Source organism: Martes martes (genome assembly GCF_963455335.1).
Source record: "Martes martes genome assembly, chromosome: 14".
NCBI lineage: Eukaryota > Metazoa > Chordata > Mammalia > Carnivora > Mustelidae > Martes > Martes martes.
In genome coordinates this window covers 53,073,427-53,098,718 of record NC_137902.1, presented here as the reverse complement: position 1 = coordinate 53,098,718, position 25,292 = coordinate 53,073,427, and the positions used below count along the sequence as shown (strand labels likewise).

Genomic DNA, 25,292 nt, shown 5'->3' with positions numbered 1-25,292 from the left:
AATTGTCCAATTACAAAATTATTGAAGCTGGGTGACAAGTACATATGGGTGCATTCTCTCTACTTTCGTGTTTGAAATTTTGATATAATAATAAGTTTTCAGAGTTGTTTTTCTTTTCGTTTTGCTGGGGAAGAGATTGGGGGAATAGAATACAATTTGGGGACTGACAGGAAAATGAGGATAATATGTGGAAAATTAGGTGAAACGCCCTCTGTTGACACAACTTGGTAATTACAGAGAACTATCAGTTCCCATTTTAAATAGATTTAGAATGCAGTGTTATCTACTTTGCTTTCAATACAATTGTTCCCTGATTTGGTATAATAGAGGAAGACACTGTAAAGAAATTTGTAAAATATTTATATGTACATACAAATGGGATTTTTTTCCCTATGATTTTTTTAAACTGTAGTACACCCTACGGTATTGTTTGGATTTTTTTTTACCATCTGTATTTAGCTTTTTTTTTTTTTTTTAAAGATTTTATTTATTTGAGAGAGAAAGATAGAATGAGTCAGGGGAAGGAGAGAGACAAAAGCAAACTCCACACTGAGCAGGGAGCCTGACATGGAACTCAGTCCCAAGACCCTGAGATCACCACCACAGCTGAAGGCAGACGCCCAACTGACTGAGCCACCCAGGCATCCTGTATGTATTTAGTCTTTCATAATGAGAATTATTTTTAAAAAACTAAAATAGGAATGTTTTGCTTAAAAATTTTGGAAGTTAAGCTCTCCAATGTACTTTAATTTTTTCCTCAACTAAAGGAAGTTACAACCACAAAAGAAAAGGAAGAATACACGAAGTCACTTCCAAAATCTATGTCTCAAATTTGTACAATCTCCACCAGATTACCGAAAAAAAATTTACTAAATGGATAAAAATGTAGTCAGTCTCAACAAGAGAATTCCTTTAGATTATTAAAATAACTAATACCTTAAAAAAATAATAAAATAAAATAACTAATACCTTGCTACTAACTCTGGAAATTCCTTTGTAATCTGCTTTAGTATATAAACAATAAACCATTCATCCTCAATGTTATCCCCAAACTTTGTCATGCCAAACATATGAGCAGGAACATCTCCTAAAAACAAGAGAAAAGCAATCATATAACCAAATAAATTTGTCAGTGCACATAAAAATACAAGTAATCATTCAAATAAACAAACATTGACTGACTGACCATGCTGTAGGTACCATAGAGGAGCTGGGGTTGTAATCCTGAACAGGATATAAGAAGCCTACTTGTGAGGACCCAAGGGTCTAGACAACAGGAGATGGACCACCATGCCATCTCAAAACAAGATGAAGAAATGTATGCACTGAGGGGGATCTGAGCATAAATAATGTGATATCTGAGCTATGCTCATTTGGAGGAATGACAGGGGTAGGTTTTCCAGAAAGAGAGAATAGCATGTGCAAAGGTATATAAGCATGGCAGACCATAATAGTGTTTCAGGGATATCAGGAAGCTACATTTAGATGGAGCAGAAGTTTTTTAAACAAGTGCAATACTCAAAAATATGCAGAACTTAATAAACTTTTAAACAACCCAATGGGTCAAAGAAGAAATTACAAGGGAAATTAGAAAATACCTTGAGACAAATGAAAACAAACATGTAACATACTGAAAGCAGTGCTAAGAAGTTTATAGTTATAAAAGATCTCAGATCAACAACCTAAATTTAACCTTAAGGAACGAGAACAAGAAAAGCTAATCCAAAGCTAGCAGAAAGAAGGAAATAGTATAGATTAGAATAGAGATTAATGAAACAGAGAATAGAAATATAGGGGAAAAAAAGAAAGTTATTTGGTTTGTTGAAACATTACAAAGTTGACAAAATCTTAGATCAGTAAGAAAAAATGGAGACGTAAGTCACTAAACTCAGAAATGAAAGAGGTGACATTACAACCTATACTACAGAAATAAAAAGGACTATAAGAGAACATTATGAACAACTGCAGACCAACCGATTGGAAAACTTAGAGGAAATGAGTACATTCTTAGAAACACACAATCTATCAAGACTGGATCACTGGGGCGCCTGGGTGCCTCCAGGGGTTAAAGCCTCTGCCTTCCGCTCAGGTCAGGATCCCAGCACCGCCCCACCAAATCAGGCTCTCTGCTCAGCAGGGAGCCTGCTCCCCCCTTCCCCCCACCCTGCCTGCCTCTCTGCCTACTTGTGATCTCTGTCTGTCAAATAAATAAATAAAATCTTTAAAAAAAAGAAAGACTGGATCACAAAGAAATAGAGAATCTGAACAGACTTGTTACTAGTAAAGGACATTGAATCAGTAATCAAAAACTTCCCAACAAAGAAAAGCTCACAAGAGAATTTTACCAGCATTTAAAGAAGAATTAACATCAATCCTTTTCAAACGCTTAAAAACAACGGAAGAGGAGGGAACACTCCCAAACCCATTTTATGAGGCCAGCATCACCCTCATACTAAAGCCAAAGACAATACAGGAAAACTATGACCAATATCTCTGGTATACTGATGCACAAATCCTTAACAAAATACTAGCAAACTGAATTCAACACACTGAAAGGTTATACAACATGATCAAGTAGAATTTATTCTTGGAATGCAATGTAATGCCTATGAAAATCAATCAGTGTAACCAACCACCTTAACAGACTAAAGGTCAAACAAGCACACTGTGAAGTGTCCCAAGAACTGCCATAGCAAAAAAAAAGTAGGAAGAACAGCCCAACCAACTCTTCTCCGCATCCCAGATCTCTCAAATTTCTTCAACTAAGAGAAGCTCCAATTAGTGTCTACTTTTATCTACCTTATATATTAAACTTCAATTTGAACTTTATCCAGAAGCAATGGGTAACTAGTGAAGGATGCTGGGCAAAAGACTGATGTGATCAAATTTGTGTTTTACAAAGGTCACTGGCATCAGTGTGAGAGAAGAACTGGAGATACAGGAACCAGAGGTTATTTAGGTGGCTGCTGTGGTCTTTCAGATGAAGAGGTAAAGAGGGTCTAGAGTGTAGCCAAACAAATGTACAGAAGGGGTCTTACTTTAGGAGTAACCACGCTAGGATTTAGTGCTTGACAGAATATAGTCAAGTGAGCAGCTGAGTATAATTTTGAATTATTAACAAACTGAATAACTAGGTAGATAACATCATTAAGCAAGACAAGAAAACATTGGGCAAAAATTATTTTCTGGGAAAAAGATAAGGAGTTGGTTTTGGTGTACTGTGCTAATGTGACGGTGTTCTTGCAAATAAATATCACATGTCTTTCAGTGAATAGGGGTTCAATAAAATTAACAACAGGGAACACATTTGGCAACTGCCAGCCAAAAGATAACAGATAAACACTACACTGAGACCTAGACTGACCGTATCAAAAGATGCCAGACTCCTGATCTGAAAGAAGACCCTGCATGAATAAGAGCCGCGGTCACCTATTCGTGCCTCATTTTGCTAAAGCTATATGAAATGATAAGAAAAAGTGCCATATTTGGCCAGAGGTCACATATCAAGCACGAACAACACAGAGAAGCAGTGAAGCAACTTCAAAATGATTCTGAGTAGCAAATAATGGCCATAAGCCCAATTATTTCTCTTTACAAGCCAGGCAGAGCCACATAGTTTCACAACTATGTCAAACAAGGCAGCCTACTGAACACATGATCAAGAACAAGGAATATAGAGTAACCACTAATGGAAGCCATGGTTAAGGAAGCCAGATGCCTGAACCTGTTTAGTATAGATACCTAGATATACTATAGCACAGAAGAGTAAAGTTCCAAAAAACAGCCATACTCTAATAATGTTGAGTATATATTAGTTCTCAAGGTAATTACTATTAGAAAGCTTTCATCAAACTAATTAAAAAAATTTTTTTTGGTAAGTTTATGGTCCTAACTAACTATAGGCAAGCATCACTAATCAAAAAAGTTCAGGTTATAAATCTCCTTACAACATTGAGCCAACTATGGACTATTATAGATCACTGCTGTCAGACTCAGAAGTCACACGTATCACATCAAAATAAGTAAAAGAGCCTTACCTTTCCCAGGTTTATATTTGAGATTGAAAGGCTGATTCTGCCAGATATAGGGGACCAGCAAAGGTGCAAAATGAGTCATTATCCTCTCAATATACTTCTGAAGAATCTCTTTGTGTTTTTCTGGGTCCCTTGGTTCATCTGGTATCAGGAATAGGCGATACTCTACAGTGTCTTCCACTGTAGCAAGCTTCATATTTCCCTCCATTCTTCTTTGAAAACTACATTTAAAGTTTCAGTAATATAAATCACATAGAATAATGGAGAAGTAAAATTCAATTCTCTGAACTATTCGACATGATTCCATTGTTTTCCAAAATTCAGTTATCCAGATGCTATCATTTAATTTTTTGCCTTGATCAAGTATGAATAGTAACACCTATTTAATATTCTTGTAATGATGTTTTATACTTAAGATTATGTTTTCATACTTGAAATTATATTAAAGGAACTTCTGACATAATACAGTAAATGGAAATCGAGTATCACATTCCCAAATTAACTAATAGCATGCAAGAATAAAACAAAAAACGTTTGGAAAAGAATACATTAAAAAAAAAGTTTACCCTCATACTAACATTTGTGTGTGAAACACACTTTGAGAAGCACAACAGTAACATCTTATGTTTAAATACTATCAAAAGTCCCAGTTCTGTCACTAATCAGTTTTGTTACTTTGAGCACCTCAATTTCTCTTTCTGGGGCTTTTTCCTTAACTGTAGAATGAGAATGTTACTCTTTTACTTCTAAATTTCTCCCCCAGTTTAAATTGTTTTTGTTTAAAAGCTCTTTAGGGCAATCTCCCTCACTCTGAAGAATTTATATCTCTTTTTATGAATGTTGTAGGGCATAGAGGAACCCAAAACCACAAAACATTCCTGTCCTATCATCTCACACCAAAATAATTTGTGCATGGTTCTTTATCGTGCAGCTGTCCTAAAACTGCCCCTTTTTCGGGGGTGGTGGTGGTGGTGGTACATAACTCCGGTATGTTAAGAGGCGGTAGGTATCTCTAGGTTCTAAGGGTTTTCCCTTACAACAAAAGTACTCGCTTACTATTGCGGCCAGATGAGGCTTGGGAAAGGGAGGCACTGTACTGGATGGTCCATTCTAAGGCACAATTCGAGTTCGATTCTTACTCGGTTTATTCATGGGCTAATAAAACGAGGTCGAAAGGAACCTGCATCTTCTATCCAGTCTGTCCAAATCATCACTTGGCTTCTCAACCCAGAGGGACAGATAATTCCATCCACCCAGCCCATAATGGCAAGCACACACTTTTATGAAGAACTGTGTCAGAACTGGAAGGGACTTTGAGGTCACTCAGGCTAACTCCTTGCTGAACAAGTGAGAAAACTGGCACATACAGAAGCGACCACGCAGTCGAGGACTGAGCGGGAGTCTAGTGCTCTTTACTCAGACTAAACTCCCTCCCTCCATTTGACAAAGGGAAGCCAATTCCGCTTACGATTCTCGGGCCTACCCCACGCGTCTCCGCTGCGGAACCTTTCCTGGACCGCCCCTCCCACCGCGTGAGCCGGTCGGGAGCCGCCAGTAGCTGCTTGCCAAAGCCTTGCCCAAGGTCAGTTCAAACGGCTCACGGCTACCTCAGGCCAGCGGAAGCTCTAAAAGACTCCCTCGGCCCCGGAACCCCCCGTGGCATCACTGCTGTGCGTCCACGGGAGCATTACGCGAGTGCCCCGGTGCATTCGTCACTTCCGTCCCTGGGAGGAAGCAGGGAGGGCCGAGGACTGGAGGGGTGGGGACCCAGGGAGTGGCGGCGGTCCGGAGTCTAGGCGACGGGGCGTGACGGGGCCGGAAGGTGGCGGGAGGGGGCCGGGCCGGAGCCGGCGGGAGGGCCAGGTCCGGAGGCCCCCACCCTGGCGTGCCCGCCCCCTCCGCGGCAGAGGAGGAAGAGGAGGATGATCTCCAGATACACTCGGAAGGCGGTGCCTCAGAGCTTGGAACTGTGAGTGGACTGCTTTGCTAAACTAGCCCGGGCCGTGGGGGGCTGAGGCGGGCCTCGGGCGCTCTGGTTGGGGCCCTTCCCAACTAGTGCTTCTCACTTTTCCGTTTCCAGAGCGGGGGAAGGAAAATTTTCATTGGAATTCTCGCCTCCCAGACTTGTCAGATGCTGCCCGGTCTGCCTCCATCTCCAGCTAAGGGCATGTCACTTGTGTTGTCCTAGGACTTGGCCCTCTTGGGCTACACTTCCTGGACTCAGGAACTGGCCCCCCTGCGGCATTTGTAGTTTCCTCAGGGCTTCATGGCTGTCAACGGGCATTGACAAATCGAGAATTTACTAATAGCTGAGTGCTAGAGAAAAGTTAAGTTTACCTAGTGCCAGGCACAGTGCAAAGCTGATTATATGCATTAGCTCACTTAATCCTATCAGCAAGGATACAGGATAGGGATTATTATTTTGCACATTCTACAAATAAAGATCCCAGATTTAAGATTGTTGCATGCCAAAGATTATACAGGCAGGAAGTGGTGGAGCACACAAACCTGGTGTCAGTCTGACCCTGAAGCTTTGGTCATAATCGTTACGTATACTGCTTCCCCACCTCTGAGGTTAAACTTCAGAATCCTTAAGGATAAGTTTTGCTCTAGAGAGCAAATACTTAAGCTTAAAAACCCACCTCCCACCCCTGGTGAAGTGTTGTAATTAGCAAGTAATGATAAAGTTGTATATTTGTTGATGCTTTATACATTCAAAAAGACTCTCACATCTTGATCCTTGCAACAACTCTGTAAGATGGGTATGATTATCTTTCAGTTTTTCAGAACATGAAATATTAGAAAGGTTACACATCCTAAGATTATATAACCAATAGGTTTTGAGCTTGGGCTTTTTAATCCTCAAATTCCAACTTTTTTTTTTTTTTTTGCCTTGGAGCTATGTAATTTTAGCAACCATATATTTAAAAAGTAAATACTAACTATACATGGTAATAGCAAGCATGGGATCTTCAGTCAACCTGGGTTTCTGGCTAGGCTCTTTTCTAGTCATGTGACTTTTCAGCAGATTAATAAATATTTGAGCATCCATTTCTGTAATATAGGACTAAGACTTTCTCTAAAAGCCTATCTAAAGTGATGGCACAGGGCTTGACACATAGTAGATCCTCAGTAATTTGTAATTTCCTGTCCTTTCCCAGCTTTACTTGGTACAGTAGCCATACAAAGAAAATCTGTGATCCTTCCTTGCCTTTCAGAAGCTTATTATCTACTAAGTAATGGGATATCTACACAGTAGCGATTCAGATAATAAGCTTTTTAGGAAGTAGAAAAAAGAAAGTAATTTTCCAGTAAAGGGAACAGGAGTTAGCTAAAAATCTGCTTTTATAATTATTCTGACCATTCTGAGTAAAAAAAAAAATCATTTGTGGAAAAAATTACTCCAATATAGTTACATTACTTGTTCTCTATTGTTGATTTGATTGATACTCTCTATTCTCTAAAGACACTCTCTTCAAAGATGATTCTCTAGAGGAGTCAGGATGATATGAATGAAGAAGACAAGGGGATTATATGTATCTAAATGATAGTAAAATAAAACAATTTTTACTTTAGGTGTCAGAATGATAATTTGATTTGAAGAAGGAACTTTAGTTTTCTCCCTAACAGTTCCAAATTACAAATATTGAAAAGAGTTTAAAAAAAAGCAATCTTCAACATACAGCTTAACACTTAAAAAGTGATAAATTTCAAACATACATGTATAGTGAATAATATAATGAACCACCTATCACCTAGATTCAACAATTATCAAAAATTTGATATATTTGCTTCATCTATCTTATCTTTTTTCAGACTCTCTGTCCATCGTCTGTAAATAAGAAAGCAAAACCCCAGACACTTACCATTTCACCCCTGAATACCTTAGTGTGCATCTCTAAAAATTATAGGTATTTTCTTTTCTTTTTTTAAGATTTTTTTTATTTATTTGAGTGAGAGAAAGAACACGAGCGGGGGGAGGGGGCAGCAGGAGAGGAAGAAGCAGACTCTCTGCTGAGCAGGGAGCCTGATGTGGGGCTTAATGCAGGGCTAGATTCCAGGACCCCAGGATCACAATATGAGCCAAAGGCAGACAGACAAATGCCCAACCAACTGAGCTACCCGGGTGCCCCTAAGTATTTTCTTACGTGAAAACAATGCTATGATCAAATTTAATATTTCTTTGGTATTATCTAATCATCATTTCATGGTCAGATTTCTTTGACAGACTTACGTGTCTTTTTTGTAGCTAGAATCCATATTTCTGTTTACAACCACTGTCTCAAAGACAAGTTTTTCGTTGTAGGATGACTGAATGAGAGAAGTACAAATAGCTCTGCACAAATCCATCCCCACCATTTGAGAAATAATTTCAAGTACAAGCTCTGCTGACTGTGCCCTTAGCTTTATCTTTATATACAAAAATGGTTCCATTCACTAAAATCTCAAATTATTCATTTGTTTTGAGAAGCCTCAAAGCCAGAGTACTTGGATTTGAATCCTGGCTCCATCATTTCATAGACGTAACCTTAAGCAGGTTACTTAATCTCTCTGTGCTTCACTTTCCTTGCCTATGGGGTAAGAGTATTAGAGATTTATAATACACATTTGCAAACTGAAGACTCTAAAGAGACCTATGTACTTTGTTTAGCTTATCATGTTCCCTAAACTTGTTTTATTGCAGAATTTTGTGGGGGAGGAAAGTCTACTGTAGATGATTGAGACTGGAACATATAATAACTGATCCCTTAGTTTAATCTAATATACAAGTTGAACTCTCTAGAGAAGCTCTGTCCAATAGAAATATAACACAGCCACATATGGGATTTTAAATTTTCAGGTAGTTATGTTAAAAAACAGTAGAAACAGATGAAATTAATTTTTTTACTTTTTATTTTGAAATAATTATAGACTCACTGTTAAAAAAATCATACAGAGAATCCCATGAACCTTTCACCCACCTTCTCCCAATGATGACAACTTATGTAACTAGTGTAGTGTCAAAGCCAGGAAACTGACATTGGTACACATTTTATTAGAAACTATGAGACTGAGGGGTGCCTGGGTGGCTCAGTGGGTTGAGGCCTCTGCCTTCGGCTCAGGTCATGATTCCCAGAGTCCTGGGATCGAGCCCCGCATCAGGCTCTCTGCTCCGCGGGGGGCCTGCTTCCCCCTCTCTCTCTGCCTGCCTCTCTGCCTACTTGTGATCTCTGTCTGTCAAATAAATAAATAAAATCTTTAAAAAAAAAAAAAAAGAAACTATGAGACTGGGGCTCTTCGGTTACTCAGTCAGTTAAGTTTCAGCTCAGGTCATGGTCTCAGGGGTCCTGGGATCAAGGCCCACATCCAACTTCATGTTGGGCTCCATGCTCAGTGCAGAGCCTGCTTGTCCCTCTCCCTCTGTTCCTCCCCATGCTCTCTTTCTCTTTTTCTCTCATAAATACATTTTTTAAAAAACCTTTAAAAAAAAAAGAAACTATGAGACTATTCCAGAGTTGCTGTACCTTTTTACATTTCCGTAAGCAGTGTATGAGACATCTAGTTTCTCCAAATCATCACTCGCCTTGGGTATTATAACCGTATTTTGTGTTAACTGTTCTAAAAGATTTATGGTTATAACTTACTGTAATTTAAATTTGCAGTGAAACTAACTTTAAGAATGTATTTTTTAACCCAGAATATCCAAAATACTATCATTTTAACATGCAATCAAGGTAAAATTATTGATGCTCTATTATACATTCTTGTTGTCCTGAGACATCAGAATCCCGTGTTTTATACTTAAAACACATCTCATGTCTGACTAACTACATTTTTAAAGTTTTTATTTAAATTCCAGTTAGTTAAAATACGGTGTAATATTAGTTTCAGGTGTACAGTATAGTGACTCAACACTTCCATACAACATCTGGTGCTCACCACACCGACTAACCACATTTTAACTGCTAGTTGCTAGGGGCTACCATATAGTACGGTGCAGTAACAGAGCAGCTGGAAGTAGGTGACTAACCTGTAGTCAAGTTATTGAAAAGTATATATTTTTTCTTTACAGGAAATATAACTTTTTAAAAAATCTTTCACAGGAAAGGAATAACAAAACATGCTATTAGTCATCATCCTCTTCCAGAGCAGCTAGATGAAATTTCTTCTACCAATGACAGCCATGAAAAAGACACAAGTTCCCAAAGGTAATAACACAAAGTGTACTCATTTGCTTATTACACTTGATAATGGCAAAAGTGTTTTTTGGCTTAGGCTTGATATCTAGTCTTGTACTAATGAAACAAAACAAGAACTTTTATCACATTTTCAGTACCATTCAGTTTTCATTCTGGAACAGCTAATGGAAACATCATACTTACAACCCTTGAAAAGTAGTATTATGACATAGTTAAAAGCCAAGACTCAGAAGGAGTCTAACATCTGATTTTTATTATTTTTTAAAAGATTTTATTTATTTATTTGACAGAGAGAGAGAGGCAGCTAGAGAGGGAACACAAGCAGGGGTAGGGGAGAGGGAGAAACAGGCTCCCTGCTAAGCAGGGAGCCTGATGCCTGACTCGATCCCAGAACCCTGGAATCACAACCTGACCCTAAGGCACATACTTAACAATTGAGCCACCTAGGAGCTCTAACATCTGATTTTTTAAAAAAGATTTTATTTATTTATTTGACAGAGAGAGACACGATGAGAGAGGGAACACAAGCAGGGGGAGTGGGAGAGGGAGAAGCAGGCTCCCTGTTGAGCTGGAAGCTCTATGCAGCTCGATCCCAGGACCCTGGGACCATGAGCTGAGCCGAAGGCAGACGCTTAACAACTGAGCCACCCAGGAGCCCCAACATAGCATTTTTAATCCTGGTTCTGCAACTTATTAGCTGGGTAACAACAGGCAAGTTACTTACGATAGTTGTATTTCTTAAAGGGTGTTGTGAATATAAATGAGATGAAGTGTGTAAAACTTGGCACAATGATTGGCATATGGTAAATGAATAAGTATTAGCTGCAGTTACCATTTTTTTTTTCCTAAAGCAGGCTCCCCGCTGAGCAGAGACCCCCCCCCTATGTGGGACTCGATCCTAGAACCCTGGGATCATGACCTGAGCTGAAGGCAACAGCTTAACCCACTGAGCCACCCAGGCGCCCCAGCTGCAGTTACCATTTTAAGAAACAGCATACTGTGGGGCACCTGGGTGGCTCAGTGGGTTAAGCCTCTGCCTTCAGCTCAGGTCATGATCTCAGCGTCCTAGGATCGAGCCCCACATTGGGCTCTCTGCTTGGCAGGGAGCCTGCTTTCCCCTCTCTCTCTGCCCATCTCTCTGCCTACTTGTGATCTCTCTGTCAAATAAATAAAATCTTTAAAAAACAAACAAACAAACAAACAGCATACTATAATTTCAAAGAGGGCTCTGAGAAGTAGTGTGGTATCACAGAAAAGTTATAGTCATAAAACCTAATTTCAATATCTAGAACCCGATCTCAGATTGTCTTTAAAATGGGGTTAATTGGGGTGTTTGGCTAGTACAGTTGGAAGAGCATGCAACTCTTGATTTTGGGGTCTGAGTTTGAGCCCCACATTGGGTGTAGAGATTACTTAAATAAATATGACTTAAAAATTTTTTTTAAATGGGGGTAAACTGAGTTCTACATCACCAGGTTGTTGTGAGGATAAAATGGAATTACATCTATAAAAGTGCCATACAAGTTCAGACATTACTGTTCATATTTCTGAAATGTCTTTAGTTTTCAAGGGTAGGTGTTGTAAGTGGTATGCTAAAGTATTTGTTGTAAACTATGACCAGAATTATTTAGAATCACTGTCATCAATTCTATAGGAATTAGGACTTTTCCATGATGCTTAAATGTTAAGTTCTTCATTTATTTTTATTTCTGTGGATATATTTGTATGCATGGTTGTCACCTAGTAAATTCCTGAGTAGTTACTGCTACAGAAACTTGAGGAAGTATAACAATTTTTCTGTTTTCTCTCTTCTTTCCAAATTGTGCACTTAGTGAGTCTGACATCACACAAGAATCGCCTTTTACATCAGCTGACACTGGGAATTCAAGATCTGCTTTTCCAAGCTATACAGGCACAGGGATCTCTACAGAAGGCAGCTCGGACTTCTCCTGGGGCTATGGTGTGAGTTGTATGTTACCAGTCTGATGGAATGCTTGGGAGACTATTCTGGGAGTTAGGATCTGTCACTTTTGTCAGTATATTTCATTCCTTCACTCTATGAAGATTGGTTCTTTACATTTGAATACTTCTTATCAGTTTTTACCTTCTTTCAGTATTTGCTTTGTTTTATGGATACAGTAGTTGATCCTTAGAAATGCTTAATGTTTAACTTAACCGTTGCAGGTTAGTATGGATCTGGGCCATGGGTCTACTTTTGCTTTGTATAGTCCACTAATGTGTCTCTCCACCACTAATGTTACTTGTTGTTTAAATTGGTTTTGGAACTTGATTATTAAGCCACTATAGACTGGGAAAATGAATATGATATACGATTACATGAAAAAAAGCAGATTAAAATAGTATGGTTAGTGTAGTTCTATTTTGAGTTTACATATATTTTTTGCTTATATGAATTTTAGAAAAAATGACTAAAGATATGTACCCAAAATGTTATTTAGTCATTATTTACTAGGTGTTGAGATGAAATTGACTATTTATTTACTTACTTACTTATTTATGGCTATCTCCCATTATAAAATATTATTTTTAAAAGCTTAAAACCTTAAAAGAAAATTTTAAGGTCACATTTTATGCACATTTATTGCCTTGATGCAATACATATTTTTATTTCTGTGTCTTCTTTCAGTCTATATTAATTTGACCTAGCTGTAATCATGGTATACAATGTTATGCTCTGTTTTTTTCACTTATTATTATTTTGTAAGCACTTTTCCACAATACTGACTTTATACCATATTGTTGTCAGCAACTTGTTTTTCTTTCTTTTTTTTTTTTTTAAAGATTTTATTTATTTATTTGACAGACAGAGATCACAAGTAGGCAGAGAAGCAGTCAGAGAGAGGAGGAAGCAGGCTCCCTGCTGAGCAGAGAGCCCAATGCGGGGCTCGATCATGACCTGAGCCGAAAGCAGAGGCTTTAACCCACTGAGCCACGCAGGCGCCCCAGGGGGGATTTACTTTATATAGGATTATCAGATAGGGTAGATCTGAGACTTACAGATTAAAGAGTTAACTGTGTGAAGAGTGAGGAAAGAGCTTTCCTGACAGTTAACGAGCAGCATGTGCAAAAGCCCTAAGGACGAAAAGAGCTTCATGTTTCCAAGGGAAAGTATTTGGTGTGGTCATGGAACTGAAAAGTGCTCAGTGTGGTTGGAGGATGGTATCAGGCAGAGAAACCATAAATGAAATCAGAGAGGCAGGCAGGACTAGATGATACAAGGCCATAGTAAAGAATATAAATTGTATCCTAAGGGAATTAATTAATTTGATGGCTTATTGTGAAATTTTTAGTGTACTAACTATATATTTCCATTAGTTGTCTTTGTATTGCAATTAGTACTTCTTTATAAGTTATGAAAGTCATACAAATGTTTCCCTTTGCTTTCCTTTTGTTATTTACTGTGTAGCAGATTTTTTTTAATGATCCAATATTACTGTTTCACTTTTGACCTTCATTTCTACTACTGCTTCTTTCTACTACCTTCATTTCTATACTAGTCAGGATTTTATCTTTAGAAAGATGGACTATTGGGGCGCCTGGGTGACTCAGTGGCTTAAGCCTCTGCCTTCGGCTCAGGTCATGATCTTACGGTCCTGGGATTGAGCCCCACATTGGGCTCTCTGCTCAGTGGGGAGCCTGTTTCCCTCTCTCTCTCTCTGCCTTGCCTCTCTGCCTACTTGTGATCTCTGTCAAATAAATAAATAAATCTTTAAAAAAAAAAAGAAAGATGGACTATTACACTATTCTTAATAGCATTTTATAGAATTTTGTGTTTATCTTTTTAACTCAGCAGACTTTAAATAATATATGGTGTAAGGTATGGACTAAGTTTTTATGCTGTCGAACCTATTTTGTTTGAACAATTTTTCTATATTTGATTTAAAATCATGTAGTTTTCATTGTATTTTTAAAATATTTAGGGCAAATCTACCAGTGTTCATTAAACAACATATATTATTTAGTATTTGTGTCCTCTTTACATCTTAAGCTGAATTTTATTTTCACTTGCTTCAAATTTTATAAAATGTTCTTCAGGGATTTAATTGGTCTAGCATTATAACTTTATATTAGATTAGGGAAGATGTAGAGAGAAGAATTAAAATTTACTGAATTTTTAGTAGATGCCAGGCACTGTGCTAAATACTTTATATACACATTTCAATCATTTCTCATCTTAACATAGTATTCTAGCTAGAAATACAGTCCTTTTATTTAGATCTTCCTTTAGTTTATCATTTTATTATTTGAGTAAAATCTCTTATTGTAAGTTGCAACTGATACTAAAATTGAAGTTAGTATTTATATATTTTATTTACTTAGGAACCGTCTTGGTGTTTTTCTTCCTTTCAGTTTAATTAATGGCATACTACTCTGCTAAATATATTTATTTTTTATAATCATTCTGGACTTTATTGTCTAGGTTTATTTCTTTTAAAATATACTAAAATTTAAAAATATTCTAAAATTTAAAGTTAATATAATTATGTGAAGATAGACCTTCCTCTTCTATCCTAATTATAGTTGTTATTTAAAATTTTATAGCCAACGGTCACAAAAGTAGATAACCCAGTTCTGTTCTATTTTAGTTTTATATGCTTTGGGTTGATTTTTTTTTAATATTTGAGAAGGTTTATTCTAGGAATACAAAGATGGGTCAGTACCTGCAAATGTAGTATTTTTAACATTGATGAATTAAATGAAAAAAAATAAAACCAATAGATGCTAAAAAAGTATTTGATACATTTCAAAAATGATTCGCTATAAAAATTCTCAATAAGAAAGGAGGAAACCCTTGAGACTTGATAACTATTTGCCAGATGAATAGGAAATATCAGTTTAAATGTCAAAACACTAAAGTTACTTTAATTAAAATAAGGAACCAGATAAGAATTCTTCATTAACGGGGTGCCTGGGTGGCTCATTGGGTTAAAGCCTCTGCCTTTGGCTCAGGTCATGATCCCAGGGTCCTGGGATCGAGCCCCACATGGGGCTCTCTGCTCAGCAGGGAGCCTGCTTCCCCCCTCTCTCTCTGCCTGCCTCTCTGCCTGCTTGTCATCTCTGTCAAATAAATAAATAAAATCTTAAAAAAAAAAAAGAATTCTTCATTAACACAATTGATTCCTTTGTTAACTTTGTACATTTTAATTATTTTCATTTTTACATAAAATTTATCATATACACTATTTAGTTCCAGTTGTTTTTCCACTTAACAGTATATTTTGAAGAATATCTATTATTGTAAAAATTTACTTATTCTTTTTTTTTTTTTTTTTTTTTTTTTTTTTATTAATTTTTTTTTTTATTTTAATAAACATATAATGTATTTTTATCCCCAGGGGTACAGGTCTGTGAATCATCTGGTTTACACATTTCACAGCACTCATCATAGCCCATACCCAAAAATTTACTTATTCTTTAATGGCTGCATACTCATTGCTATTACCAAAAAATGCTGCCTTTGTAACACTGTACGTATACTATTTTACATAAATGTGAATATATCTGAGGATAAACTTTTAGAGCTGGAGTTGCTGGTCAAAAGATATATGCTTTAGTAATTTTGAAAGTTGTTGCCAAATTGGTCTCTAGAAGTTATTCCAGTCTGCAGTCTCACCAGGAACATATATGGAAGGGCCTGTTTTCTTCTACTTTTTTTTTTTTTTAAGATTTTATTATTTGACAGAGAGAGACACAGCGAGAGAGGGAACACAAGCAGGGGGAGTGGGAGAGGGAGAAGCAGGCTTCCCGCTGAGCAGGGGGCCTGATGCCGGGCTCGATCCCAGGACCCTATTCCAGGACCCTGGGATCATGACCCGAGCCAACGGCAGACGCTCAATGACTGAGCCACCCAGGTGCCCCTCTTCTACTTTTGACCAGAGCAGTGACTTACCGAACTTTTTAATCTTTGCCAAACTTTTAGGTTTTAAAAGAAGGTATCTGTGCTATTGGGTTGGTTAGAAAAAAAAAATTGCACAACTTACATATCGTGCGTGTGTGTGTGTGTGTGTGTGTGTGTGTGTATGAGAGAGAGAGAGAGAGTGTGTGAGTGTGAGAGAGAGAGAGATGGCACCCAGATAAGATATAGGCATTCAGCATCCTACAAGGCTCCTGGATGCCCTCTCTCAACCCCAAAGATAACTGCTATTCTAACCCTTTCCACTAGCTTTTTAAATTTTTGCCCTTCATATAAATGAAATAATACAATATGTATTCTTTGTATCTGGCTTCTTATGCTCAGCATTATGTTTGGAAAGTTCATACATGATGTTGCACATATTTGTAGTCTGTGACTTGCCTGTTTATATTTCATATCCATTTATTTTTATTTTTTATTGTTTTCATATTAATTAATAGGAGATCTTTATCTTTAGATTAGGGGTCGGTGTACTTTTTTGATAAAGTAGAAATATTTTAGACTTTGCAGTCCCCGTCAGGACCCTCAACACTCACTGTAGTGAGTAGGCAGCCATAGATAATGGGTAAATAAATGGGTGTGACTGTTCCAATGAAACTTTATTTACAAAACAGGCTGTGGGGCAGATTCGGGGCACTGGTCTTAAGTTTGCTGACCCCTGTTCTAGATGTTTATAACATAGACTGTCAGATACCTACATTATATCCATTCCCCCTATAGAACTTCAGGTATTATGCCCAGTTGAAAATTTATTTTTCAGCCTCTGTTACAGGTAGTGGCAGCTAATGAATTGTACACAAAAGTCAGGAGATGAAGCTTTCTGGAATGCCTTTTTTTCCATTTTACCCCTTTTCTCCAAATTCCTGCCTGGAACATGGAACTGGGGCTAAAGGTATAGCAGCCACCTTGGACCATGAGGTGTCACTGAGAATGGAAACAGTAGAGAAAACAGTCCTTGATGTCCATGGAGCCACTATATCAACTTTTTAATGCCTACCCCTAGACTAATTTTTTTATGAGAAGAATAAACTTTGTTTAAGCCATTGTTACTGCTTTGGATAGTAGTAGCAATCATACACTCATCCTTTATTAAGTGTATTACAAATATCTTTTCCTAGTATGTGGCTTTATAACTTTCACAATTTCTATATTTAAGTCTATAATCCACCTGGAATTGTTTTTTGTATATGATACACAGCAGGAACATAATTTTTCCATATAGATAATGAATTTTTTTTAGCACCATTTTATTGACTAGTTCAGGATTTCTGAGCATGGGCATTTTTGGCATTTTGGGTATATTTGTTGTATAGAAATACCTCATGCCTAGCAGGATGTTTAATATTTCATGATCGCTTCATATTAAGTAGCTGGAGCACCCCCTAGTCATTGTGATCACCATTTTTAATTGATTTATTGCTCTTATATAGGTGTATAGTACCTGTTTTTCAAGTGAAATGAGTTCTAGGATAATGTTGGCCTCTGGCAAAAATTTATATTCTTTGTCATGTTTTTTAAACTTCTGATTATTTATTTGTTAATAGATTTCTCATCTATTTAATACTAGATTAAACTTTCACTGGATTTTTTTTTTTACTGTGATATTCACATAACATAGAATTCACTCCTTTAAAGTGAACAGTGAAGTGGTTTTTAGTATATTCACAAGGTTGTACAACCATCACTATTGACTAATTTCGGGACATTTTTATCACCCCCCAAAGAGGTCCCATACACATTAGCTGTCACTCTCCAATCCTCCAGTCCCTCAGCCCCCTGAGAATCACCAATCTGCTTTCTGCCTGTGTGGATTTGCCTATTCTGACATTTCATACAAATGAACCATACAGTTTATGACCTTTTGTGTCTGGCTTATTTCACCTCACATATTTTCAAGATTTAGCCATGTTTTAGCATGTGTCAGTATTTCTTTTTTATTGATGAATATAATTCCAAAAATACCAAAATTTTGTTCACCTATTCATCACTTGATGGACATTTAGGTTGGCTTTTTTTTCTTTTTTTTCTTTTTTGGCTATTATGAATAATGCTACTATGAATATTTGTGTGCAGATTTTTCTGTAGACATGTTTTCAATATTCTTAGGTATACACCTAGGAGTAGAATCACTGGATCATATGAAAATATATTATAATTTTTTGAAGAATACATTTATCGTCAACCTTTATTGCTATGATTATGTTTTTTAAGGTTTCTAGTTAGTATATAGAGAATGTTGATATTTTCCTTGTATTACACAAACACTTCATTGCGGGTATCACATGTATGAAATCCATTATTTTGTTTTTAAGGTTGTGTCTTAATTAATGAAATCCAAGTTTTGAGATCAGAGTTGCAAAATGCTACATAGGGTATTTTCTTAAAAACTTGAAACAACCTCAAATTTACAGGAAAGTTACAAGTACAGTACAAAAAACTAGTTGTCATGAATAATTTGAGAGTAAATTACTGACATGGTAATTCCTCATACCAAATATTTTTGTGTATTTCCTTCAAACAAGGACACTACATGACCAGAGTGTAAGCATCAAATTCTGGAAACTAACAGTGAAATGTGGCTACCATCTAATCTCTAGACACCCATTAAAATTTCACTTGTTGTCCCAATAATATCCTTTATTGCCAGAAGTTCACTTAACATTGTTATATCTCTTTAGTCTCCATCTGGAATAGTTCCTCAATTTGTAATATCACAGATACGAGCTTGTTTTTCTCATTGCATTCTATTTGGTGACACATGGTTCCATTTGTCCCATCATTGATGATGTTTACTTTGATCACTTAATTAAGGTGTGGTCTTACACCTTAATTTTTTTTTCTGTTGTTTAATAGTATTTTCTGGAGGGGCACCTGGGTAGCTCAGTTGAGCATCTGCCTTTGATTCAGACCATAATCCCAGTTGGGTTCCCTGCTTAGTGGGGAGTCTGCTTCTTCCTCTCCCATTGCCCCTCCCCCTGCTCGTGCTCTCCCTGTCTCTCTTTCAAATAAATAAAAGCTTTTAAAAAAAAAGTATTTTTTGGAGAAGTAACTTTGAAATTATGTAGCTACTATCCTATTCCTCATCAAACTTTCAATTTTTGAATTTATTTACATCAGTGTACTCATAGATTCCTATTTCATTCTGTGAGTTGTAATATACCATTATCATTATTTATCTTGAAGTTCATAATGTCCCAGCTTTTAGCCAGTGGAATGCCCTTCATACTGGCTTCTGTGCCATTTTGACATGTTCTCATCCTTCTTGGAGTACTTAGTTACTTTCTGGCACAAGATACTCGAGGCTTATTTAGTGCCATATTTAGAAAGAAATATTTGGGTGCTAAGTGTGCCCATTGCTTTTCAGTTGTTCAAAGTTTTTCAAAGTTCATTCTAGTTTTTTCCTTTTCCATATTTGCAACTTTTTTTTTGGTAATAAGAAACCTGGGTTCCATTATCCTTAATATATTTACTTATTTGATAAATCCCCCTGAATGTAACCAGTTTCCTACTAATGCCACTGCCTCCTAACCTCTGGAGATACCTTCTCACTTCACAAATGTTTCAACACCCTGTACTGGTCACTGCCCCCTGCACCCTTTCACCCATTGGATGTTCTTTTCACCCTGCTCAGAGCTAGACACCCAGTGTAGTCCTGACTTCCATACTGGCACCTTCTTCACCCTGCTTGGACTGTCATCCTGTGTGAGGCTGCCTACTCCCCACATAGTAGCCTTCTTCTCTCTGTTCTGGTACCAGCATTACAAGCTGGCTGCCCTCCCATTGGACATCCTCTTCATCTAACTTGTGCTCCAAAACCCTGCAACAACCTGCTCCCCCACGTGAAAACACCAACTGTGGCACTGTATTTTCAAAAGTCATGCCAGTATATATCCCATTTTACATGCTCTTCTTACAAGATATTGATACTTCTCCATTGAGAGTTTTTTCCTCTTGAACCTGAATGGATTATTTGCCTCAGTCAGTAGCATGCAGTGAATGTGATGCTACATGATTTTCTAGGTCAGAAGGTAACACAACTTCTGCCTGCCTCTGTTTCTCTCTTTCTGAATACTTGACCTTGGAATCTAGCCACTGGATTGTGAGGAAGTTCAGACCACATGGAAAAACCCAGGTAAAAGCCAACATCAACTGCCAGATATTTGAGTGAATGAATGAGCATTCAAATGAATTCAGGTCCAAGCCTTCAAGTTTTTCAACTGATATCTCAGATGTTGTGGAGAAGAAATAAGCCATTCCTGCTGTGATCTATAAAAATTCCTGACCTATATAAACCTGGGGAGATAATACATGATTGTTGCTGTTTTAAGTCATTAAGTTTTAGAGTGATTTCTTATAATGCCATAGTAACTAGAACACCCCTCTTGCACTGCTCAGGGTCAGGAAAACTGCTTAGACCTTCTCTCCACCCCTCTTGGTTTCTTACCATACAATAGGCCATCTTCCTACACAGACACTCCCATTACTCTGCTTAGGTTCCAATTTCATATACCAGGGAGCCCTCCCAGGTTAATGCTTTCCTTATTCTGTTTTGACTTTGAAACCTCATGTTGGGTATCTCTTGAGGCATTGGATAACAGACAGCATATATCTACAGTCCCTGAGAGAAAGAAAGTGAGACCCTGTTTACCCTGGCTCCTAATTGGGGGTAATTTTCTGACTATGGATTTGTGAGCCAGAGTCCAAACAAGACATGGTGATTCCACTGTGCTGAGGAACAGAGATCAGAGTTCATGGAAGATGAAGCAGCTGGAATATGCTGGGCAGGGGGAGATAAAGAGAACTAGAAATTGTAAATAAGTGGGTAAATATAAAACTATTTTTTTGTGATTTCTTACTTATGCAAGATGGAATTTATACTTGTAGAAGTAAAGATGAGACAAATACAGCTGAAAGGATGTGTGAATGTAAATGGGTTATACTGTTAAGGTTATTACACTTGTGAAGTTTCAGGTATCGAGAGAAGTGGGAAGTATGAAGAAGGAGGTATGAAATGGTAAAATATTGACTCTTAACTAGACTTTGATAGGTTGTGAATGCGTATTATTAATTTTAGAGCAAGCATTAAAATTGTAAGAATAAGCTAAGAGGCCAGTTGGGGAAATAAAATGCATTACTAACAGATATTTGATTTGTTAATCAAATAAGTCAGGAAAGGAAAAAGAAAAAAGGAAAGGAATAAGAGAGGACCAAAAAACAGAAGGGACAGATGGAAAAGAAATAGCAAGATGGTAGATTTCAACTCAACCATGTCAACAATTAAAACAAATGTAAATGAATTAAATACTCCAAATAAAAGCAGAGATTGTCAGAGTGGATAAAAAAGCAAGAATCAACTGTATGTATACTATGTGGAAGAAATGCACTACAGATATATAGGCACAAATAGGTTGAAATTTAAAAGATAGAGAAAGATATATCATGAACACAGTAGGCTGACATGATTATATTGATAAAAGACAAAGTAAACTTGAAAACATGGAGTTTGTCCTAAGAAAGAATATTTCCTAGAGATAAGAGGCAATCTGTCTTAGCTCAGGCTGCCATAACAAGATACCATAGACTATGGCTTAAACACCAGACACTTACTTTCTCACAGTTTTGAGAGGCTAGAAGTCCAAAAGCAAGGTTCCATCCAGATTGGTTTGTGGTGAGGCCTCTCCTACTAGAATCTGTATCCTCACATGGCCTTGCTTTTAGGCCTGTGCACAGGTGGAGAGATCTCGGATATCTCCCTCTTCTTACAAGAACATCAGTCCTATTAGATTAGGGCTCTACCCTTATGACCTCATTTTTTTCCTCCGATTTTTATTTAAATTCCAGTTAACATACAGTGTACTGTGAGTTTCTGGTGTGGAATTTAGTGATTCAACACTTACATGCAACACCCTGCACTCATCACAGCAAGTGCCCTCCTTAATCGCCATCACCTATTTAACCCACCCCCTATCCACCTTCCCTCTAGTAACCATCAGTTTGTTCTCTACAGTTAAGAGCTTATGACCTCATTTAACCTTAATTTCCTCTTTAAAAGCTCTGTTTCTAAATACAGCCACATTGTGGGTTAGGCTGCAATATAGGAATTCACACAGGAATTCAAACTAAGAGGACACAATTCACTCTATAACACAGTTCACCAGGAAGACATAACAATTCTAAATAAGTATACATCTAATAGAGTTTCAATATGGATGAAGAAAATTGATAAAATTAAAGAGAGGGATCAGTGCATTCACAATTATTGTTAAAGATTTTAGTAAATAATAGAACTATTAGAAAAATCAGTAAAACAGTCTGAGGGTTTTGAAGGGGCGGGGGGTGGGAGGTTGGGGGAGCCTGGTGGTGGGTATTATGGAGGGCACGTATTGCATGGAGCACTGGGTGTGGCGCATAAACAATGAATTCTGTTACACTGAAAAAAAATAAAATTTAAAAAATCAGTAAAAATATGAAAGGTCTGATGCTACACCCAACAAATACAGACTACATATTCCTCTGAAGCACACATGTAGTGTTCACAAGGACAGACTGTATGGTGGACTGTGAAATGTCTCAGTATTGTTCAAAAGACTAAATCTCACAGAGTATATTCTCTGATCACAATAGAATTAGAAATCATTAACAATAAGACACCTAGAAAAAGCCCAAATCTTGGAAATTAACACCCTTCCAAATATCAAATTATAAGGAAAATTAGAAGGTATTTTGAACTACATGATAACAAAAACACTAAATTCCAAAATATGTGGATGCTGCTAATGTAGTTTTTACAAGGAAGTTTGTAGCTTTATACACCTATTTTAGAAAAGAATACAGCTTTGAATGAATAATTTAAGTTTTTACCTTAAGATGCTAGGAAAGATTAAACCCAAGAAAAATGAAAGAAATAATGAAGAGCAAAAATCACTGAAATAGAAAACAGATAAATAAAAGAGAAAATTAACAAATCCAAGAGTTAATCCTCTGAAAAGATTAATAATTGATAAACCCTCTGGTGATACTGGTCAAGAAAAAGCAAGGAAACACAAATTACAAATACCATGAATGAAAGATGAAAGATTAGTTCAAATCCTACAGACACTGAAAGAATATTAATAGTAAGATCAATTTTATGCCAATAAATTCTACACCTTAGATAAAGTGGACAAATCCTTTAATCTGAATAGTTGTAAAATACATAAAGAAACTGAATCAAACAACTCTCTTAGAGAAAGCTTTAGGCCTAGGTGACTTCAATACTTAATCTATCATGCGTTTTTTGTAGAAGAAATAACAGTTACACAAACTTTTTCCAAAAAATAGGAGAATTTTTAATTCACATTATGAGGCCAGCATAATATTGATGCCAAAGACCTGACAAAAACATAATCTTAAAGGAAAATTATGAGGTGGGACTTCTAGTATGGTAGAATGAATAGCTTGACAAGTCCTTTTCCCCAAAAGTACCAATAAAACTGGATAAAATGATCAAAGCAACCATTTCAGGACCCTAAAATTGACCAAAGGTACTTAAAACAGCAAAGCAGTTATTCATGAAAATCAGTAGAACCATGTTTTAAGAACAGGGAGAGCCTGTTCTATTACAAAGGGACAAGCCATGATAACTAGCAACTTAACCACCAGAGTGGAGCGGAACTTGGACAGACTATATACCCAATTCCATCATCAAAACAGTAGCAAACTCAGTGGCATACAAACAAGGCAAAATAGTGGCTCAGATAGTCTGTGGATTTAGTAGTGGCTAAGGCAAAAAAAATGAACTGGCAAACTATCCAGAAATTTATCAAGGAGGTCTGGGAAATAAGATAGTCATAGTGCTGGGATACCTGGGTGGTTCATACAGTTAAGCATCTGCTTGGCTCAGATAATGATCACAGCTGCCCCTGCTTGTGTGCTCCCTCTCTGTATCTCTGTGACAAATAAATAAAATCTTTTAAAAAAAGATAGTCATAGTGCTCTGATAAGCTCTCCATGTATTCAGGCAGCATGCAGATATAGAGAAGATCATGAAAGGGCACAGAAATAAAAAGTCAAAGCAGACAAAATAGAGACTACTACTAGAAAAAAAGACATTTCATAATGATAAAAAGGTCATTCATTAGGAAAATAAAGTAATTATAAATATATACATATCTAACAATCAAGGCTTAAAGTACATGAAGTAAAATTTGACAGAAGTGAAGGAGAAACAGACAACAATTAGAGCAAGAGACTTCAATAATACCCTACTCCCAATACTTGATAGAACAACTAGAGATAGAGAAAATCAGCAAGCATACTAAAGACTCAAACAACACTATTAACCAACTTGATCTAACATCCCACCAAAGACAACAGAATATATATTCTGTATATATGAAACATGTCTCATAACTCTACAAGGACTAAAAATATAAAAAATATAAAATATACAAGGTATGCTAGAATTAAGTTAGAAATCAACATCTAGAAATCTGGGATATCCCCAAATATTTGGAAGTTCAGTTCTCTTTTAATTAACTAATGGGTTGAAGAAGAAATCTACAAGGGAAATTAGAAAATATTTTTAGTTGAATGAAAGGGGAAAAACAAAATATCAAAAATCTGTAGGATGTAGCTCAAGTGGTACTTAAAGGAAAATTAATAGATTTAAATCCTATGGGGGAAAAAATCAAGCTCATGGATGCAGAAAACAGATTGGTGTTGGCCAGAGATGGGAGTCGGGGGTTGTGCAAAATGTGTGAAGGGAGTCAATATTTAAAAGCTTCCAGTTACAGGGGCGCCTGGGTGGCTCAGTGGGTTAAAGCCGCTGCCTTCGGCTCAGGTCATGATTCCAGTGTCCTGGGATCGAGCCCCGCATCGGGCTCTCTGCTCAGCAGGGAGCCTGCTTCCTCCCTTCTCTCTCTGCCTGCCTCTCTGCTTACTTGTGATCTGTCTGTCAAATAGATAAATAAAATCTTTAAAAAAAATAAAATAAAATAAAAGCTTCCAGTTACAAATAAGTGATGGGGATGTAATGTAAAGCATGGCGATTATAGTTAGTAATACTGTATTGCATATTTGAAAGTTGCTAAGAGAGTAGATCTTAAAAGTTCAAGAAAAAAAATTCTGTAACTTTGTATGGTGACCTATTTTAACTAGATTTAT

At 37.0% G+C, this 25,292-nt stretch overlaps 2 protein-coding genes across 6 annotated transcripts in view; one reads left to right on the top strand and one right to left on the bottom strand.

Moving 5' to 3' along the window:
- Positions 1-5,723, bottom strand: part of ECD (ecdysoneless cell cycle regulator) — a 29,030-nt gene extending 23,307 nt beyond the window's left edge. Inside the window, exons 1-3 of one of the 2 annotated variants that reach the window (XM_080822549.1) lie at positions 5,518-5,723; positions 4,038-4,255; positions 970-1,087 (exon numbers count right to left, since the gene is read on the bottom strand). In XM_080822549.1, the coding sequence (XP_080678675.1) occupies positions 970-1,087; positions 4,038-4,242 (323 nt within the window). In that variant the 5' untranslated portion in view covers positions 4,243-4,255; positions 5,518-5,723. Of the gene's footprint in view, positions 1-969; positions 1,088-4,037; positions 4,256-5,502 lie in introns of both variants that reach the window. The other variant, XM_080822548.1, reaches the window with a different exon arrangement.
- A 111-nt stretch (positions 5,724-5,834) lies between these two features.
- The window catches only part of FAM149B1 (family with sequence similarity 149 member B1), a 76,658-nt gene continuing 57,200 nt past the window's right edge, over positions 5,835-25,292 (top strand). For 2 of the 4 annotated variants that reach the window (XM_080823152.1, XM_080823153.1), the window contains exons 1-3: positions 5,871-6,003; positions 10,118-10,222; positions 12,046-12,175. In XM_080823152.1, coding sequence (XP_080679278.1) covers positions 5,957-6,003; positions 10,118-10,222; positions 12,046-12,175 — 282 coding nt within the window. In that variant the 5' untranslated portion in view covers positions 5,871-5,956. Of the gene's footprint in view, positions 6,004-10,117; positions 10,223-12,045; positions 12,176-25,292 lie in introns of all 4 variants that reach the window. The other 2 variants (XM_080823155.1, XM_080823154.1) reach the window with 2 other exon arrangements.